Source organism: Watersipora subatra, chromosome 1 (genome assembly GCF_963576615.1).
Source record: "Watersipora subatra chromosome 1, tzWatSuba1.1, whole genome shotgun sequence".
Taxonomy (NCBI): domain Eukaryota; kingdom Metazoa; phylum Bryozoa; class Gymnolaemata; order Cheilostomatida; family Watersiporidae; genus Watersipora; species Watersipora subatra.
In genome coordinates, this window is record NC_088708.1 from 58,704,142 (window position 1) to 58,726,358 (window position 22,217).

The 22,217-nt window shown below is 35.5% G+C and overlaps 1 protein-coding gene and 1 pseudogene across 1 annotated transcript; one reads left to right on the forward strand and one right to left on the reverse strand.

Annotated features, from left to right (window-relative positions):
- Positions 1-232: 232 nt before the first annotated feature.
- LOC137399418 (uncharacterized) lies at positions 233-19,577 on the reverse strand. Its single transcript, XM_068085523.1, has 7 exons — positions 19,417-19,577; positions 18,881-19,064; positions 16,697-16,878; positions 14,296-14,466; positions 14,093-14,201; positions 12,513-13,220; positions 233-691 (listed from the first exon to the last, which is right to left on the reverse strand). The coding sequence occupies exons 1-7, from the start codon at positions 19,516-19,518 to the stop codon at positions 555-557; spliced, it is 1,593 nt and encodes a 530-aa protein (XP_067941624.1). The 5' UTR covers positions 19,519-19,577; the 3' UTR covers positions 233-554.
- A 1,142-nt stretch (positions 19,578-20,719) lies between these two features.
- LOC137389630 (uncharacterized) lies at positions 20,720-21,840 on the forward strand (annotated as a pseudogene).
- Positions 21,841-22,217: the final 377 nt, after the last annotated feature.

Here is a 22,217-nt window from a genome sequence, read left to right on the forward strand (position 1 = left end):
ACTATAAATCATAATAATAATTGGCAGATTTATAATAGGTGCGGTGAATCTGGAGGGTAAAGAATGGTATTTCTACAATATGAGCCTCTCAGTTGGTTTACTCAGGCTAGAAACAAATAGCCGCAGTTCCATGTGTAGAAATCTAGCTCAGATTGGGTCGCTGGCCTAAAGCCCAGCTTGTAACAAATCAGATAATTGAGGGTTAGAAAGAATATGCAGTATATTTAGGGAACACAACAAAGGTTGGCAGGAGGCATATCAACTATGTACTCTACTATGAATAAAGTATGCAGCAAAAAGTCTAAACAATGAACTTATATGAACTGGTAGAAAGGATCACAGAATAAAAATATCAAATGATGTTTGCTCACCAGAATCCACAGAATTCAACAAATTAACTTGGAAGGTCTTCCTTAAGTTGAGAGCAGATTAAAAATACTTCTATTCTCAAACCATCAACATAGGATTTATTGAGAATAAGTCTCACAAAGGCGAGTCTTCGGTGGTAACAAGAAATGCTGTATGTATTCACTGTGCTGCCTTGAAGATGCAGTTTAATCAAAGTTCAGTTGATAGAATCGAATGGAAGAGTCCTGATAACTACCTACTACTAGTCTATCCTCTGTCACACGCATCCCCAAGGGGTACATATTACTTACAGAACTGTCCATCAGCTCAGCGACCTTCTGACCTAAAATTAAGATAGCTAGGTAAATAAGTAGCTATCCTATAAGAAAGCTATAAGGAATTGCAACAGCTGGATTATAGGTCTAATATCTGTTCAAGTCTATATGTATGCGAAAATGAACTTTTTAAAGGTTGATTTGCAAAAAATTTAACATTACAGTTATTTGGTATCTAAAGATTCACCATGTCTTACTCTGCTGTGTTGTAGGTGTCAAACATATGGAAATGTGATTACAAGCTCTTAAAAGCACAAAAACAAACAGTTAATCGCCGCCAGTTAGTAATTTGGTTATTGTTTTGTCATGTGATGTTCTCACGTAAATTAAAAGGCCAATAAAGGGCTCAGTATAAAACTTCTCGTAGCACTAGTTAATGACAAACACTTCGGATTTTACCGAAGAGCCCCTACCAAATATAGATGCTCGCTAGTTTACAGTTTCGTTTCGGCTTGGTCTAATTGTCTAGTCGTAATCTGATCATATGACCCGTAATTCCTGCCAACCAGTGCGAATAATTCCTGTAGCATTTTTCGACTATCACAGGTGACCAACAGGCTTGTCATGTTTATCAGAAGATGATATGCACTCCTTTCAGCTACGGTTAAAAAATTAAACGAGTTTTCACAGTAGGTTTTAAGATATCAGCACTAAAAGTGATAGCATTACAATGATGATGAAATAGACGCATAAGGACACTAGACATGGTTTTATTGAATGCGTGAAGTATATTTGTGAAAATATTTTGACGAATAAGGTTGCATGAAAGTGTAAACAGAAGCCATCATGTTCAATTATGCTCCATTTGAGCCGTTTTGGAAAGAGATTCTAATCTATGGCGGTCTCGTGATGGCAGCGATTAACAGTTCGTTTTTGAGCTTTTAAGAGCTTGTAATCACAATTCCACATATTTTGCACCTACAACACAGCAGAGTAAGACATAGTGAATCTGTTGATACCAAATAGCTGTAATGTGAACTTTGTTGCAAGTCAACCTTTAAGCTTTCACTGTACATGTACAACAGTAGCCTTTGACAATTGAGTTGTCACAGCCCTGCTACATGATAAATTATGTAAATAAGTCTATATATAAAACATAAAAGAGAATAAATAATGTATGTAGGAAGACAAAGAGCTTTTTGCAAAATGATAGAACGTCATGATCAGAATTAGGTATACATGTATAGAAAAATGGAAAGACAGCCATTTAATCTAATAGTAGTATGTAGAGAGTAGATCTACACAAAAAAGTGATGGATCCAGCGGGGGGATAGAAAAAGGGGGTTGCGAATTAAATTGGCTAGGGGTGTAGATTGAATTGCGTGGAGTTGAATGAGATGTTGGGGTTTGGGGGGAAATTGTGGTGTAGAGTAGGGGGTTGAATTCAAGGGGGTATGGATCCGCTCCTGGCGTAATCGGCGGATTATCTGTGGATGAGTCATCCGATTAGTGGGGGATGAGTCATCCGATTAAACGTGGATTATCGCGGGATTAGTCGGGGGAATCGTTGTGGATTAGTCGGCCGAATCGTCGCAGATTATCGGTGGATTAGTGGGGGTGAATATCTGGGACATCGAGGGCTAGTTGGTTTTCCGGAGTGGATCTCACGGATTATCGAGGAGAGCGAGAGATTACCGGATGAGTGAGGGGGTTAATATCTGGGACACCGAGGGGTTGATTTTCCGGAGAATGTTATATATTTGGTTGAATGAGAGATAAGTTTTTATTATAAAATATAAACTATAAATGTTACAAAAAATTCAAAATCATTCTGTCATTCGTTTTAAAAAGGAAAGTTTTGGAATACATCTTTCATCAATTTCTGTGTCACATCGAAGAACTATAATAAGAGTTGATTTTCCCAAAGAATTGAGAAACTGAACAGGAAGTAACAAATCTAATCCTTCATTATTTCCAATATTATCATATATGAAGGTATCTTTAGGTGTAGTAGAATTTGAAATAGGCTGAAGATTACAGATAAAGTCAATATCTTGAAAATTCGATCCTGGAGGACATTGCAACATTGAAAGAGTAGAGTTATATCCACATAATTCTCCTCTTTAGAATAATTTGAAATCAATTAGAATATCGATTGTGGAATTTTGAACTGAATATTCACATTCAGAATATGTTAGAACTTGCTCCGATGAAGCTGACATTATAGGATTAAGGTATAGGTTTTCTCCATCTGTTTCATCTTCATTTAGTAGTTCTGTACACACAAATCTGTGATTGCCTGGTAATGGATAACCACAATGAAAGTAGTCCGATGGAAATATTCTTCCGCATGTTTCATTATTCTTGTGATATAAAGTAGTTTCTTCGAATGGAAGTAGTAATGAAACTTCAAATTCATTGAGTGTTCTGCTTAAGCAGTTATTCGCATCGGTAACATATTGAATTCTTTGATTTCCATTTATTATTCCCGTAAACCGTAAAATGAGAAATATTATAATGTGCAAATTCATTATAGTCATAGTGTATTTTTAAAATACTACTCTCTTGACTGAAGTAGGCAAAGAAAATGAATAAAAAGTATGTCAATATAATATATATAGTTCATTCTTCAAAATTATCTTGAAATACTATACAAAAAAGTTATTCAATTCTGTTTGATGACTCAATCCTTCTTGGATATGAAGTGATTAAATATAAAGAATTATGCAAAGTCTAACTGTGATGTTTATCAATTCTTCCCATTGATATGTAGGAGTTCACTGAAGTAATGATTTGTAGCTTGTTGATCATTGGTTTCTCCTCTCAAATATGGATAAAGTCTTGTTTCGGTTAATATTATGTTTGAAGGTGTGTTCCAATCAAGTGAGGATAATAATGATAGTTGGACTTTGTCACTCCTTGGTCCGATTTGAGCAGATTCCAAACACGTTCCAATATCGAGTTCGGCAAAAGTCTCATGAAGTTCTTGTCGAGTCAATCCTTCATTTCCATATCGTACTTGCATTATTCTAATACAATATTGACATCCTCGAGCTCCCTCGAAGCATCCACACTGACTTTCTAAATATGTTACGAAGCGTTTATAGATATAGAATCCGATAACATAGTAAAAAGTTTCTTCAGTAACTCTTCTGATGAATTTTTTTGTGTTTTTCTTTACAACCACTCTTGATAATTGTCCATCCTTAAGATGAGCTGGAATAAACTCCTCTAGAAATATAACCGACATTGTTTCTGTTTTCTTCGTTTTTGGTTCCTTCACCGTCAGAGCTAAATTGAAGAATGGTGGAGAATTCTAAAGGAGTAGACTTAATAACATTCCGAATCTTTTTTTATTTTCATCCAACAGATTTTTCATCTATAATTACATCATCAATTTCATGCTCGATTTCCTCTTCCAGTCTTTCTCCGATTAATGGAAATTGTGCTATATGAACGAGTCTTCTGAAGAGCAGTTGTTTCGTTTCATCACGTTGTGTAGGATGAGTCATGTAGTGCCGAATTCTATTCCAAAGCACGGTTTCAAAAATCTTTTCTTCCATCGTTTTAAAATCGATCGCGATAAATCTGTTAATCCATTCTAAATCAACCTCTTTTCCAATTTTACCTTCTCAAATGGTAGCTTCAAGATCAACCCATTCAAAGATCATCTTCAAATCTGAGGGTGTTATCGATATTTCTTTTACAGATATTGTTGATTCCAAACATTCCCTGCATTCCAACGCACTGCAGACACAGTTGGACTTTAATCTTTTCAATGACACAACTTTTCTAAAAGCAGCTGTTCCTAGAATGTAGTATAAACATTCCTCGGTAAGATGTGTACGAATTTGTTCATTTTCGTCAAGTTGAACCAAGATGTTATCCGGGATTATTTCTGCAACCTCGAATGGAACAAAATCTTTAATCAGAATGTTTTGAGCCATGTTACTATGAGAAAGTCTACATTCGAAATGATTTTACATTGGATAGTATATTGAATTTATATGAGCTTAGTTATATATTATTGATATTGTATATACGAAAAGAAGAGCCAATGAAGAAAATAAAATTTTATAGTAATAATACATCGAGGAGCAAAACTCTACTATCATACATACTTAGCAACAAAATCACTTCTAAAAATTATGCTAAAATATATTCTGTGCTCACTCCATCGTTACATACTCTTCTTTTTTAATAAAAATATGTTAATCCGGTTCTAAGTTGAGTGTATGAGAACACTCTATTGTCTTTTTTTACAAAGCCTTTGTTTATCCCTTCCTTAGGAAATCTTGATTGTAATACTTTTAAAAAAGTGTCTTTTGTAAAACTATTCGTAGTTTTACTTAATCCTTTACTGCTATGCTTTGTAGAATGAGTTTCATCATTCCAGCAAAAGTAAGTCTTAGAATTTAAGGCTACTATTCCATGACCTGAAAATTCTACTTTGAATAAACCGGGAGTCCTTATATCATATTGATATACTTCTTTGCAACAATTTTGTAATTCCCACGACTTTGTAGGATCAGATTTACAGAGTTGGAAATCATCCGCGTGTCGATCGCAATACATCCTAGGAAACCATTTTCCATATTCTTTGTAGTATATATCAGTGATCTCTTTTCTAACGATATTATCCATAGGTGCTGAAAGAGCCATGTAGGCACTATCTGTATCCATCGCCACATACTGGAAGTCTTTTCTGTCGAAGTATCTAAAATAAAAAGATTTCAATCCTTAATTCTTGTTATCTTAGTATTATAATACTCCCATTTCAAAAATTATCATTCAAATGTTTACCATTATACATATTTTTTCTAAAAGATACAAATGAGATTACTTACCTATCCATGAAGTCATAGTAGAACTCCAACATCCGAAGTTTAGCCATTTGTAATATGGAGAATCCGATATGTACAGGTATATCCATCTTCATCTGAATAAATATATATACAGTCTTATTAGATTCCTTTACATATATTAGTTCAAGTAAATTTTTCATTATGATTCAATTATATCAATAAGATAATAAATATATACTACTAACCGAAGACTTGTGTTGAGTCAACTCATAGAAGCTATCATCGATTTCCTCCAAAGATTCAAAACTGTGTGATCGTATTCTCAAGGATGCTTCATAATCTCCTTGAATATACCTGACATTTCGATGTTTTAATTTCTCAGTGATTGTTTTCCCGTACGATGAATTTCCAATGAGTTTATTGGTTGTGGCTATCAACTCTTGGTCAGGATCTTTGTCACCAGCTCTTCTAGCATTTGAGACAGATTCTCCAAATGACTGGAAAACTCTTCTAGGGGTGTATTCTATGAGTTGATATATTTTGGTTATAATCAACCCATGATTAAGATACCATTTTGCTAAAGTGGTGAGTAGTAAAATTTTTTGTCCAAACATACTCCCCACCAAAGTTCGTTGTTCTTGAGGTAGCATTCCTTCCTTTTCAGCAAATTCTTTCATACTTTCACTAAGATGATTTCTATTCAAAGATGTATTCTTGAAAATGGGACTCATTTCTGAAAACTTTTCGTATAAGTTTTCAGGAACAGATATATCGCATTCAATGAATCCATATATCCCCCTTTTATAATCTGCTGAATAATCTCATCCTCGGTGGCAAAGGAATTGGAAGGATAAAACTCTTCGTTGAAGATACTAATAAAGTTCTTAATCTCGGTGTTATCCTCAATCATCTTGTCCCATTCACACTCCCAGATTCTTACTAAACGATATCCAAGTTCTTTAACATATTCTTCCTTCTTTATCTTTTCCTCCAGAACTTCACTCATGGGTCGATTCTTATATGGATGTATACTTATTCCTTTGGTCTTGTTACAGTTATGTCCATGCCAGAAACATCCATGAAATTGAAACACTGTATTCGATTCTTCACAATATCCATCAACAGGAAGATTATGTTGTCCAATTCTAAATTCTTTATCATTGTTTTCATGTAAGATTTGAATATTGTCCTTCCAAGTCAAAAATTGTAACCATCCATGAGCAGCCTTGCTATTTTTTCGAGGATGAGTGTATGCAAATCCATTTTCGAATCGCCTTATTCTAGGGTTTCCAGTAGGCATTTCTTGCATCATACTCCACAAATATAATGCATTTGCATCAACTCCTAGAATAAGTTCACAAAGTTTGGATTTCTTTCCAAACTTTCATTCTCGAATCAGTGTTTTCTTCGACTCATGAAGTTTGTGAAAAACAATGCTAGGTCCACCTACGATATTGTCCTTGATGGTAAAGTAAATATCTTTATCATTTTCCTTGATCAGACAGACAGCTTGACAAGTTTTGAAATGATGTGATGAGATTGTCTGATGATGAGAACTCATAGGATGAGGAGGCGAATCTGAAAGTTTCAACATCCATTTTACTGCCAATCCAGGAAGTGAAATGGCGTCTTTCAACATATCGATTCCCATGGTTCTGTAAACTTCTTTTTGTTTTTCTACAGCTTCAACAAATGGTACTACATCGAGATTGTTGTACCATACTAGAAAATCTTTTAACGTTTTCATCTTCTCTTGTTTTCAAATGTTTAAACAGATTTCATAATCAGCATCCGAAATATGTTCATCTCTCAAAGAACTGTAAAAGCATTCTTTAGGTGGTAGAAACGGTTGTTTCAACTTCTCAAGATCATCCATATATTCATAAGGATAGAATCCTTTTTGTTGAGAGCATTTGAAAGCTTTGAGATACTTTGCATAGGAAAATCCTGGAGCAATGAAGTTGGAAATATCCAAGAATTTGAATCTTCTTGATTGAATACAGCTCATCTTGTTTGTTCTTTTCACTACAAAATCAAAATCTTCGTCTTCTGTGTCTTGAAGACATCGAAGTAGAGGTCCTTTCATCACATTCAGGTCGTAGTTTTGTGAATTAAATCCTAGAATCGGAATACATGAGATGAATTTGTCGAAACGTTCAAATAAATGACGAAATCCCTCTCTTGAATGGTATACTCGAGGATTGGAAAATTTGCAGGATTTAAATCTTTCTTCAACTTTTCCTTGCTTTTCAGCTTTTGCCTTCATCAACTGTCTAATGTAGTAAAGTTTTTCTTCAAGGATATCCTGGGCTTCATCAGCAATTTGGGAAATATACTGAACAAAAAAAGATATACAAGAATCAGTATCTCCCTCACTTACAAAACACTTTGGATCCTTAAATCCGGGTACATTTGAACAAACTGATATACTCATCAATTCGTGTCTCGATGTGAATGTAACCGAATTGGAATTTGGTGGAAGGTCGGATTTTGGAAGATAACACTCGATATCATAGGTGATTAAAAAAGGATAATAAGTATCTTCCTCAGCCACGGATATTCCTATCTCTCATTTCAGTTGTTCGAAAATTGTAGGTTTTGCCTTAAACTTTCCTCCTTCGAAAATGAAGTTTGTTACTACTTCTTGACTACATTTATGTCTCTTGAAATTTCCTCTTTTTGTAAAGCTCACTTCACAGGAAGGACAACTAAACCCTTTAGTATAAGCATTAACATCCTTGATGAAACTGAAATGAGAGTTCTGCAAATCGAGGAAGAGTTCCTTTCCCTCTTTTTGGGTCGATGTCCAGATGACTGTTGAGGTTTCATCAGCATTCAGAGATAATACGGTTATACGGATGTCAAAACATTTCTTAAGAGAAATTAAGTCTCCTAACTCAATTCCAGGAAAATTCTTCATCAGATCTTTGGAGGATGAGGAAGAAGAAATGTGTTTCGAGTACTTTTGAAATAGCATCTTCACAAGTTGCTGTTTTGGTCTTTGTCTGGTGCAACTACATCGCTTTGAACACTCACACATCTCCTTCAATGCTAAACATCTGAAGAAACAGAGATTGTCTGTGTAAGGAGTGCAGCTCATAGTGATTACATGTCGATTGTTAAGAATGTGAGTCGGAAGATCTGAAGCCACTCCTATTTGCCCCATTCCAATCAATTTATAGAAATAGAATGAAATATTGGTAATTACATTCAATTTCCAAGCTGTATTCGGGCGTTCTCGAATCGCTATAGCAGCAAGATCTTGTCTTGTCAATTCTTCAAAGAAATTCTGTAGTTTCTGTCTTGTTGTAATCAGTTTTGCTTTTTTGAAAATTGTAGCATTATTCGATGAAGCATGGAAATATCTTAATTCTCCTGAAGCTTTATGTTCAAGAATGCATCCCACACTACAATTTAACTTAGCTCTTGTTTGTAACCCATTCCAAGTTGTCAACATCTCGTTCCATATTCTTTCCGAATGGTTTGGAGTTGGAAGTTCTGCTTGAGGAATATTTCCATTCCATAAATTTACGTTTAACGTTTCAACAACTCTTCCTCGTCGTCTTTTTGTTTTCATAGCATTCCAATATCTTCTTATTAACTCATCCCATGCCTCATCATCATTAACAGGAATGATATCCTGATTAACTTGTTCTCTTTCATTTTCGATAGGAACGATGGGCTCGACTCTATCATTAATACCAACTAAATTGTCATCATCAGCGTCCACTTCATTTTCGTTTCTTTCGATTTGTTTTGTAGGTTGATCAGATAAATATCTATTTTCTTCGATTTCATTTGTATTTTCTTCTTCTGATACATCTGATTCATCGGATTCATCATCAGCAAGATTTCGAGTAATAGGAGTTACTGTTATCTTAGATCGACTAAGATCTCCTCTTCCAATTTGAGTTGAAGCAGAACGAAATGAAGAATGATGAGAAACATTCTTTACTTTTTCGAAAATGAAAGGGGGATCGGAAACTTGTATAATAATCGAGGCATCATCATCATCATCATATTCGTGATATTGTTCCGAAGAATCATTAGTTGATGTTGTAAACGATTCTGAACTTTCATTCGTTTGGAGATGAATGTGTTTGACATGTTTTTTGAGGATTGATTTTTTGTTAAATGAAGTCGAACATTCTAAGCAGATATATTTATTAGCTGAAACGGATGATGCACTTCTTTCCCTACTTCTGCTTCTTTCTCTATTATCAATTGAAGTGGAAGGAGTAGAATTTTCCGATGAAATTAAATTATGCTCTCGTGAAAGCTTGAACATCTTTGAGGAATTCCAGCTGCCAAGAATTAAGAATCTCATTTTACTATTCTCTCTACATTTATTCATTCATTAAAAATTTTTTCCACCAATTATTGTAAATCAACTTACCTCATCAGATTTGCTCCAGTCTCCTTCTGAATGGGAAGTTGCCGGATACATTTCCTTGTTGTATTCAAATTTCGGAGATATATAATCCGGTGAAACAGAGATAATCCAAAGTTCTGAGAGAAGATTATACATAGATATCCAAATTGTAGAATTAATCCAAACTTTGTGAGATATATAATCCAGTTAGGTATAGAAATAGTTCGAAGTTCTGAGAATTTCATGTATAATAACTGCAGGAAAAAAAGTCTCGATAATGGTGAGCCCATCAAACTTGGCTGTATTTATACTAGTCAAGTTCAAGGAGGTGGAACCTGTACAAAAGCTATAAATCACTTCTAATCCAACTTGTCTCACTCAACTTTCGCGAAAATTGAATTTCGCGAAAGTGAATTTCGCGAAATTGGATTTCGCGAAATTACACATTATATATATATTATATAGTCAACTTTCGCGAAATTGAATTTCGCGAAAAGTGAATTTCGCGAAATTGGATTTCACGAAATTATATATTATATAGTCAACTTTCGCGAAATTGAATTTCGCGATTTTTAATTTCGCGAAAAGTCTTCTGATATTATGGATGATGCAGCTAAATTCATCAAAACTCATTAATCATTTGATGAGGAGAATTGTATATAACCAGCAGAATTTTACTAAAACGATATCAGTTCTTCATTCAAAGTCGGAGAATTAACACACTACACAACTATGGAGGATAATACTCAATCTGGAGTGATAAAACCTGGATCGAATAGTTCAGTGAAGAACTCGAAAAAGAAAATTTCACCTGTAACTCTTTCTAACACGACTCCTCCAACGAAGAAGAAGAAATCCAACCAAATCGAAACGAATTTGGAGCAAAGGGCAAAAGATGTGGCAGACAAGTTAAGAACATTAAGTAAGGATACTTTAATGGAAGCAAAATCACTGCAGAGAATGACAGACCTTTCAGTAGGATTGATTATGGAGGTGACAAAAACGGAAGAAGCTCATTCGATCCATGGAGCGTGCTGTATCATTCACTTCAACTATGTGGAAAATGGGATTAGTAAATCTACTGCTGTATTTGCTCCAAAACGATTTCTAGATGGACCGCTGTCTTATCCAAGTATTATGGTATATCTTGGATTAAAACCAAAGAGTAATGGACAGGGAAGTTACCATGACTTAAGACGAGTAACAGAAGGAACCTCAACTCCCTCGGACATGAAACGCACTCTAGCCAATCTGAGAACGAAGAGACTTGAAAAACTTATACAACATTTCGAGACTCGTCATCTCAAGGAGTTCAAAGCACCATCTATTTTCTACTATCACAATGTTGGAGCAAGTGAATACAAAGATGCTGAAGGCAAGGTGGATGTGGTACCAACTGTAGCATTTTCAACCAAAGTTGATGGAGAGGAAGTTCAAGGAACTTTAACGATGCCTTCGAGATATGCCCTTTCGTTGAAAGAAAATTATCCGGGTATCATTATATACAAGGGGCTAGTAACATCTCACAATACTCGCGAATACTACGATGTAGTAGTCATGGGACATGAAGAAGCAAGCAGATTTTACGAGAGTTCAGCACAATGCAAAAAGGATCCTGCTATCATAACTATTTCCGATGACGATGAGTGATTGATGAACAACTCGATACAAACTTCGTTTTAAAGATTGTACATGAACATTTTCTTATATATATATTCAATGTTTCATTTATACTATATTATCTTTATTGTGACCTATCTACTTGAACATTTTCATATATTTCAAGTTAAACATAAACTATTTTATTTTTATTGAAACAAAATGATGATGGAAATAATGAATAATACATATAAATATATCTTTTAAAGTGAATAATTTTGTAATAAAACTGATCTTTCATTCAACATATTAATTTCTCCAACAAATTTCAATCTTACATATATACAAAAAAAACCCGAAAATAAAATCCTTAAAATTCTTAACCATTCAAGAGCTTCAACATTACAAAAACATCAAATCTTCAAAAAAAATAACTTTGTACATAAACACTTTCTCATATATATTCAATGTTTCAAATATATAACAATCTCCAGAAAATCGACCCCTCGGTGTCCCAGATATTAACCCCCTCACTCATCCGGTAATCTCTCGCTCTCCTCGATAATCCGCGAGATCCACTCCGGAAAACCAACCAGCCCTCGATGTCCCAGATATTCACCCCCACTAATCCACCGATAATCCGCGACGATTCGGCCGACTAATCCGCAACGATTCCCCCGACTAATCCCGCGATAATCCACGTTTAATCGGATGACTCATCCCCCACTAATCGGATGACTCATCCACAGATAATCCGCCGATTACGCCAGGAGCGGATCCATACCCCCTCGAATTCAACCCCCTACTCTACACCACAATTTCCCCCCAAACCCCAACATCTCATTCAACTCCACGCAATTCAATCTACACCCCTAGCCAATTTAATTCGCAACCCCCTTTTTCTATCCCCCCGCTGGATCCGTCACTTTTTTGTGTAGATCTGCTCTCTACATACTACTTCTAATCTATATAATGATACCTTGACCACTTGAGTGTATAACACATGACCAGAGACAGCTATAAATAAACCCTAGCTGTCATATGATTGAATCTGATGCTGAAACACAGAACATGGTTATGAACTCTGCAATAGTAACAGAGGTACAGACTGACCTGAAGAGATATCAAGTATGGATATCTTGTTTGTGTCCCTCTGAGACACCAAAACATATTTTCTTCCATAGCATGTTAGTCCTGGTGGGCTCAACACTCCCTCGTGTGTCCACAAACATTCTCCCGTCATAATATTTACACAGGATGTTTTGGTTCTGCCATAGGACACAATGGCAGATGTATTGTCAAAGGGGCACATAGCTATTCTACTAGTAACTAGCCAGGGACAGGCAACTCGTCGCATAATACTCCCAGTTAGAGTATAAACAACAAGGTTTTTATCTGTTGTATCAGGCAGTACTATCTCATCAAAGATTATAGTCAGAGCATTAGAGTATTCATTATAGCAATGATGGGTCCACTTTGTTATATAACTCCCAGACATGCCATGTACACTAACAGTAGAACCACCAGAGAGAGTGTAGATCCTCTCATTGTACACAGTAATAGACTGCACTACACCTGAGAGTGTAAATATTGTCTGTGGCTGGTATGAGATCATCCTTACTACTGAACCATTTTGTAGTCCAACATAAAAGTTCTCTTTATAGCAGCAGATACTGACTGGTTTAGATGACACGCTGACAGATTTGAGAGCTGTCATCGATTTCGGAAGTCGAACGTTTGGCACTGTTACAGCTCCAGTTTCATAGTCGATAGCTAGTCTGTGTGGGGCACTCATCTGCAGTTCAATCATTCTGTTCTTTCCTGTAGAATTATATCAACATATGATGGGTAACTGCATAAGTTTTGATGGTTGTTTGTTAAAAAAGTACATCACTAGGATTTATGGTGAGCAAAAGAATACTATATTATTGTGTCTATTAATTTAGCACACTTCGTATATCAATATATATAAAACATTTTGATAATAATTATCTCTAGTGATTTACACTAATAACTAAACAAGCTTTTAATGAATAATCTTTTCATTTATATATGAAAGTCAAATTTAGTAATTTTCAGAATACGGAGTAGAAATAAACTGTAGTAACAAGTAGTTTACTGAAGCTGTAACAATGCTCTAAAGGTAATAACCCATTTCTCTTGTCATTTGTCTCCCTTGACCTGCATTCACACCTTTAGTACCCTATTGACTGTTGCTTAAACTATACAATAAATAACAAATCAGGATACTTTTATGTATCCAAACTCCACAAAAATATTTAAAAACAGTACACGAACATCAAATATTTTGTCAGTTTTTGTAATGCATCCATAGTGATTTAACATGATTCATAGCAATAATATCAGGTACATTTAAATCTGCAGAGAATGGAAATTAAAGAAACTGACTCAGTAAGAAAGCCCCAGCAATCTAATCATCTACAGAAGTATCAGCTCAGTATTTACCGTGACTAACAATGAAGTTGCCTGAGTGTAATAGCATTTCCAGCGGTCAGACCTTAATTAATGTAGTATCCTGGCATAAAGTATGCCACTTGTCAGTAATTTGTGTACATTTTCTTTTTAACTTGGAAAGCTCCAATTCAGAATATCAAAAACCTTCAACTTAACACGGATTACCTCTGCTTAATAATAAAAGCATATCATAAAAACTCTTGCTAGTAAATGATTACCACAATCCTCCAACTGCGCTATATCTTGTATCTCCAGCTTTGGAAGTTCGTTTTCTAGAACTTTCTGTAGGCGCTCACTAAGCTCTTTGTATCCTTTCACAAAATCTACCTGTATTTCAGAATCAGTTTGATGAATTAGTCTTGTAATATTACTCAAACATGTGACTTAGAACAGATGAATGATACTGTGATGGAGTTATTACCTCATGACTATTTCTCTCTTTAGATTCTATCATTAGCCTCTGGTTCCTTAACCTGGTCCACTTGCTAATAACATTCTCCTCTAAGAACTCAGCTAGTTGAAGTTTTCCTTTCGCTCTTTCCTCAAGCAGCTGAGTTTCCAGTAGATCATATTCAAGACGGATACAACTCAACTATAAACAGACAAAGCAATTATTAACCACTTGACAGTTCATGAGTTATCTTCTCATGTAGTGTAGCGGAGAGATATGCTTGTTCACACTCATCTGATCTGAGGACTGACAATAATATCCAAATTATAGATTTAATTCATTGTCTAAGTTTCATGAGTTTGATAAAACACACTCTGAATAACTGACATCTTACAAAACAACTCCACCAATGAGCTTCCAACACATGAACTCCACAGCTGCATACTCATAGTAAGAAATACTAACAATACTAATATACTGGGTTCTTATGCATTCTTATAGTAACTGTCAAAACCCTACATTGATATTGTCTCATAGTACAGGACCCTTCACTATAAACATGAATAAGAATAAACATCGTCAATTATCTTCTCTTTTGTTACAGTTCATATTAGTATCTTTTTGTCATTTATATTTTAATGTGTGAGCTGCAATAAGATAAAAAATTCAACCAAGTGTTTAAAATTTATCTTCTTTATTCCAGCCATCTTTGTAGGTGTGTCCGCTCGGGTCCATTGACAATATAAGTAGGTGAAGATAACACCTGATCAGTTTCAAAGAATCAAATCATCAGGGACATATTAACTCTTTAAAGTTGGAATTAGTTTTTTATATTAAAAAAATCAAAATTATTGTTTTGCCATATATAATATTTGATAAATTTAGAGCTAGTACTTATATTTTCAAACTGAAAATTGCATCTTATTCAGTGCAAAATTTCCTTTTTAATGACATATAAAACAGCTAGCTTTACTAAACTCTTCCGTTCCATAAAATGGGGAAAAAGTGGTTTAGAAAAATAATTTTTAAATCGCACTTAAAATGTAGGAGATTATTGGCTATAAGAACAAAAAAATAGTGTTACATCCTTTGTGATATTTCATGTTAGCCATGTACATCATAGTGAGCACTGAAACCTTGTCATCACCGTAACTTTATCCTTTTGCACTACAGAGGACATGTTTTCCATCAAACACAAGAAGGAATTATGAGTAGGATTGTAGAAGTCGTGTGATCATGCTCTTTTGTATTCCTTGAAGCTTAGAGTTGGGAGGTTCTTTGAAAATTCGTACAATGCAAAAACATTGAATTGGACTATTTGTAAGCTATTTAAAGAAATCGTTTTGAGACTTAATACTTACTGAGAAACTTTTAAAACCAAAAACGCCTGTAAAAATGATACAGCCATTCCCCTACATATGAGTGCTCCTAAAATGCAAGAAACTCGAGATATAAGAGCTGACTTTCGAGCAAATTTCTTCCTTGAGATAAGAGTGATCTTAGAGCTACGAGCATACAAGACAGTTCTCGATGGCCACTATTAGGCCAAGTATTCAAGAGTCAACAGCGAGTTGAGAGCAGCATCGCTCGGTCTGTCTCCTCGAATCAATTTGAAAAAAAGTTCGCCAAAGGTTGGCTACAAGTTATAGTGAACATGAGGCAAAATGCCTCTAACCGAAAACATCTTTCCACCGTAATACATGTTTTCTTCATAATATACTAGCAGATTAATTTGTACTTATATATTTTATATAGAACATAGTGCTTTGACATACAAGTAACATAGTAAACTGACATACAAGCTTCAGCCCCAGAACGCATTTGCTTGCAGTTGATGTAGATGGCTGTTGACTGTAGATGGATAAGTGTAACTTGCCAGTCGGATCAGTTGATCACAAACTTTGCTAAACTGCGCTTTTTATTGGTTTAAGCCAAATCAGAAATTCTTGGAGAGTTCACATAACAAATTCACGTTGATTGCGTTACTCGTTTCATAACAATAAGAAAAATTAAACTGGTTACTTGGCTAAAGAATTTTTGCCTTTGTTGTTGATTACTGATTGTAATGACCAATTTTAGAAAAGTATACAACCACTCAAATTGGCGATTAGGATTTAACATGGATTGTATCTTGCAGAAAAATTTGTGGAGAACATGGCTAAAAAATAATTTAGTAACTGTTAGTGGTTATCATGCAACATACAAATGAACTGCGCAGAGTCAGAAAGTCGTTGAGTGTGACTTGCCGACTTTATAGAGTTAATGACATAGCAAAATGAAGGGAATTTATTACAATGTTGTTTGTTCCTGACACTGAGTACTGTTGATTGCTAATAAAAAGAAAGCAAATTAACCAGTAATCTGTTAACCTGAGACAAGTCAAGGTAGTTAGAATAAATATTTAAACTCAGATGTTGTTGTAAAGTTTTACCTGATCATCTCTGGTCTTGTGTAACAGCTGAACCGTCTCATTCGTCTCACTGTCATATTCAGATTGAGCTTTTGATGTCTCCTTGAATATATTTTCTAGCTTTTCTTCTTTCACAACCACTCGATCATCTTCCACCAGCATCTTTGTTAGTTCTTTTAGAGACATCAACATATGATGGCCACCTGAAATGATTAATAACAGACTTGTATTAACCATATGCAAAATTAATCATGAGGGATGTATTTTATGTTCATTTTACACTAAACTTAGTGATTTTATTAGGAAACACAGCAGCACCTGTTGATACTGACAGCAAGTCAACTTCGTCTTAATTATTTTGCTCCTACCTTGACTGTCAGAATACATCATTTTAGAACATTTCTAAAATTGGCTGATAAGCTCAAATGTCTGACTGAACTTTCTATGTGACAGTGTCATTTTACAAACCTTGTAACGGGTGTCAACATATAAGAAGTTATTAGAATGCTGTCACTTTATGAAATAAATTATTCAATCAATTTGTGCTTTCAACATTACAAGAACAAACTAGCAAAACTATTTCAACATCTTTACATATATATATATATATATATATATATATATATATATATATATATATTAGGTGAATGTCCGGCGTTGCACAGGTAATAAAAAACAGCTTATAAAAAGTGGTAGGTAATGCAGCAATCCATGGCTAAGTTTCTTTACCCAATGAATTTGAGTAACTTAAACCATAACTGCCATGAACAACTTTTATCATATTTACTAGGTAAATCAGACACGCTGATTCCGATTTTGTAATCAAAATAAAGATTAGGCCACTAACTTTCAGAGTAATAAAGGATTTTTTATAGCGTTTTAATATCGGTCTCGAAAACAACACGATCGGCATAACAAGCTCCGCCCATAAATACTTGACGTAACCTAGCTTTTTAGGAACAGAAGTTACGTAGAGATGTTTAGGCCGATTTAGAATAATAGAGATGGGTGTTTTAAAATATATTAATATCTAAATCCAGCTTTAAAAATAATATCAGTCTTTTCTGAAAGGTAGATAAGCTATTTAGCATTGCATATTTAAAAAGCGCGATAACAACGCTAGCTCGTGATAAAACCGCGCTTTTTGAGCTCATTTTTCTCGGCGTCCAGCCCATTTAAACGTCATGTAACAAGCTGCGAGCAATTTTAAATAGTTTATATCCCTTTCATAAAAAACTGAAATTATTTTACAGGCTGGATTTCGATAATAATGGGTTTTAAGACACCCATCTCTATTATTCTAAATCGGACTAAACTTTCCTAACTTCCGTTTCTGAAAAAGCTAGGTTTCGTCACATATTTATGGGCGGAGCTTGTAATGCCGATTGTGTTGTTTTTGAAACGGATATTGAAACGCTTTAAAAAAGCCTAAATGACTTTGAAGGTTAGTGGACTAATCTTTATTTTGAGTACAAAATCGGAATCAGCGTGTCTGATTTACCTAGTAAATCCAATAAAAGTTGTTCGTGACAGTTATGGTTTAAGCTAGTAACTAGAGCTAATATTTTAATCTTTACTATAATAAGAGTTGGGTGAAGCAAACTAAGAGCATTAGGAAAAAGATTGCACCTCACAGGTATCAAACCAATACGTTTACATTCACGGATAGGAAAACAAGCGCACTATAACTAAACCATGCAGTCACCTGACAAGCATAGATGTAATTGTATTAACAATCATTACACATCATGTTTTCTCATGGCGCACTGTACTGCAAGCGTGCATATTTTAACCAATCGCTATTAACTGGACATACGAACGATGACAGACAAACACTTGAATTTATATATGAAGGTATATATAACTTGTATGACTATATATATGATATATACATTTATATATATCATATATATATAGTGTATACACTGTATATATACATGTGTATACCGCAAATCAACCAAACGCATCATCATTAAAAGCAAATAATATATAACTATGTAAAAAAATTTGCTAGAATATCGTTGAAAAAAATACCAATAAAGACTCTCTCCTCATCTTATAAAATCACAATGACACCTTAACCACAGTCCTGCTGGAAGTTCCTGCATAGTTGAAACATTGTTATGCTAGTGAACATGACTCATGGTTTGTTTCTTACTAACTGTTAACCTTGACCTTAACAATGACAAAGAGAAGAATACATACCATTGTCACACTCCTCTAGTCCAGATATGCATTGTAGACAAGCTATGGTGAGACACACTTTACATCCCAATACATATGGTTGGTCCTCATGAATGCTACAAGTTCTCTTCTCTAACTTGGCTGCTTGCTCTCTGTACTCACTCATTGCTATCTTGGTGTGGTCTTTAAGCAATTCATCATGAGACTACAAAAGTTTCATTTTATTTGACTTGTTTGAAAAGAGCTACCTTATAAGAGCACAAATAGACAATATAAAAAGAGCACAAATAGGTGCATTATGCAATACATAATTGTAGGCAAAATGAAAGTGATGCAATGGATAGTTATGAGGAAAGAATCTTAAAAGTTGTAATTTAGCATGTTAAATTTAAAAAGTTTCAAGTTAACATTGAATGTTTTTTAAACTAATGCTAATTGTATACTAGGGGATCTGATAAAAACTGAGTGATGTTTGTTAATATAAAACACAATCTAAAAGAAAACGCTGTTGGAGGGGCATCATGCGACACTTCATCACAGAATAAGGTGGATACTACCTGCTGGTGCTTCTCACAGAACTTTCTGGAACAACCCAAACAAAAGATGATGGCTGTTTTCTTATTCTCACAGGCCTCACAGAAGTCGTCTCTCTCTGCCATCAGATCGAATGATTTAAGGTTGGTCTTAGTCTTAGAGTTGGTATTGCAGAGATGCAGGGATTTTAATCTGAAATTGAAAGAGTCTAAATGCAATTTTAGGCAGTCTGAGTTGAAATATCTAGGTCACGTTATAGGCGATGGTACTGTTAGGGCCGATGTCCGTAAGGTGGAGGCAATTACAAAAATGCCAAAACCAGAGTGTAAAGATGATGTCAGTAGGCTTTTAGAAATGGCCACATATCTAGCTAAGTTCTGTCCAAATCTGTCGGAAGTTACCAGCCCACTGCGCGAGCTAACAAAAAAAGGTGTAGAATGGTCCTGGAGCGAAGCAGCTGAGCAGGCGTTTGAGAAACTAAAATTCCTCGTATCATCTAGCCCAACGCTAAAAATGTTTGATCCAGAATTGCCAGTTACCCTATCAGTTGATGCCAGTCAGTTTGGCATGGGAGCAGTAATAATGCATGCAGGCCAACCAATAGAATATGCCAGTTGCTCCCTTACGAAAACACAGAGAAAGTATGCGCAAATTGAGAAGGAGTACCTCGCGATTCAATATGGTCTGAGGCGGTTTCATCAGTACATATACGGGCAGCATGTCATGGTAGAAACAGACCATCTTCCACTAATTGGAATAATGAAAAAGGGTTTAAATGAGCTTAGCCCTAGATTGATGCGTATGAGACTACGCAATCAAGGATACGATTACACTTTAATTCATAAACCAGGTATAGACCTAATTTTAACTGATACGTTGTCACATGCATTTCTTCCTAGCTACGGTGCTGAGGCTAATAAACTTGAAGCACTAGATCATGATCAGATTGATTCAATAACCACAGGCATTATCACACAGCCTCTGTTCAAGGAAAAGTTGAGTCAGGCAACGAAACTAGATCCCACAATGCAGATACTAGCGTCATACATAAAGCATGGTTGGCCAATGACTAAACATGCTTGCCTTGAGCCACTAAAACCTTACTGGAATGTAAAATCTGATCTCACAATGCATAATGACCTGTTACTGTGCCGGGCCCAGATTGTTATTCCTATAGCATTGAGGAAAACGGTGTTGGACCAAATACATGCTGGTCACATGGGAGTTAGTACATGTACTGAGCGAGCCAAAGGTGCAGTTTATTGGCCAGGCTATTTAGGTCAGATTAGAGATTTGATAGAATCATGTTCTGTTTGTCAAGAATACATGAGATCGAACAGTCAGTATAGCCTTGAACCATATGATATCTCAGAATACCCTATGCAATCGGTTAGTATGGACATTTTCCACCTCGATGGCAACGATAATTTGGTAACAGTAGATCGATACTCGAAGTGGCCAGCCTGCTATCAACTAAAAACTTCTCGGTCTTTAGAAGTCATAGATTTACTAAAAAGGCAGTTCATCGATTTTGGTCGTCCTGAAACCTTGGTCAGTGACAATGCGTCATATTTCACATCTTATGAATTTAAATGCTTCATTGAGGATAATGACGTTAAACACATAACTTCCTCTCCCTATCATTCACGCTCTAACGGGTTGGCCGAACGCATGAATCAAACCATCAAAAACAGCCTCAAAAAGGCGTTGATATCTGGTCAGACATTGTGTGATGTTTTGGCCACATTACGGTCAACTCCATTGGGTGACCAACTCCCATCTCCAGCAGTTTTGCTACAGGCTCGAAATTTAAGAGGACAATTACATTGCCTGCCCCACCAACTCAAGCCCCAAGGACTACATCTAGGGGAAATACACAGTCGCTTTGTTAAAAGACAATCACAAGCTATATTTCAGAACAACACAGCTACCCACTGAGTATTCCCACTGAGTATTGCGTAGGAATGAAAGTTTGGTTTAAACTAGGCCATAGAAAGTGGGCAGAAGGTGTTATTGTTGAACACGCGGAAACGCCTCGAAGTTACTACATCAAATTATCGGATGGCAAAGTTTTCAGGCGCAACATAAAATCTCTGAGACCTAACCGATCTTCTCATGCCTATAATAAAACCTTGATTAATGATCACATTGATAAACAACAGAGGCTCGTTGAAAGTACTAATTCTGATAAAACCTTGATTAATGATAACCTTGATAAACAACAGAAACTGGTTGAAAGTACTAATTCTGATAAAACTTTGTTTCCGGTCCAGTCTGCTCAGCAAAGTCAGTTAGCTGTTGTTCCCAATTCTGTTGACCAGAGTGGCACCGCCACTCCTGCATCGACAGGTGCAACCAATCCTAACCAAATGAGTTCAAGCTTTTCCTCAGTTGTCACTAGGTCGGGAAGAGTGTCCAAGCCACCCCCTCGTTTAGGTTTCTCTTGATTAGGACAATTATTGTAAGCTACATCCACCAGATTTTTGTGTCTTTTTAGTTAAAAAAGTCACGTTTTGTTTTTGGTGTGGTTTTGGACTAAGAGTCAATTTCTACCAAGAATCAGATTTTGTACAATTGTGTTTTGCAATCAACATCTATTATTTTAAACTGTTATGCAGATATATTATTTTTCTGTAAGTGTCTGACTTGTGATATTTTAGACCAGTTTGAATTGTAACAACAACTAAAAGAGGAAGATGTCACAGTGTGTGCTCACACTGAATGCTAATGACTCTACCAGCCCTACAGTAGCCGAGTCAGCTTATCCTATTATTATAAGATTACTTATGCTAGCTATGTTTGGGCTAGCTATGTTTGCCAGTTG

Bases quoted from the DNA above. Each gene is read 5' to 3' on its own strand.
- LOC137399418 (XM_068085523.1), bottom strand. From the start codon at position 19,518: ATGGCAGAGAGAGACGACTTCTGTGAGGCCTGTGAGAATAAGAAAACA. The intron at 19,065-19,416 runs GTAGTATCCACC...AAACTTTTGTAG, and splicing joins TCTGTGAGAAGCACCAGCAG to TCTCATGATGAATTGCTTAA. The intron at 16,879-18,880 runs GTATGTATTCTT...TAATCATTTCAG, and splicing joins ACTAGAGGAGTGTGACAATG to GTGGCCATCATATGTTGATG.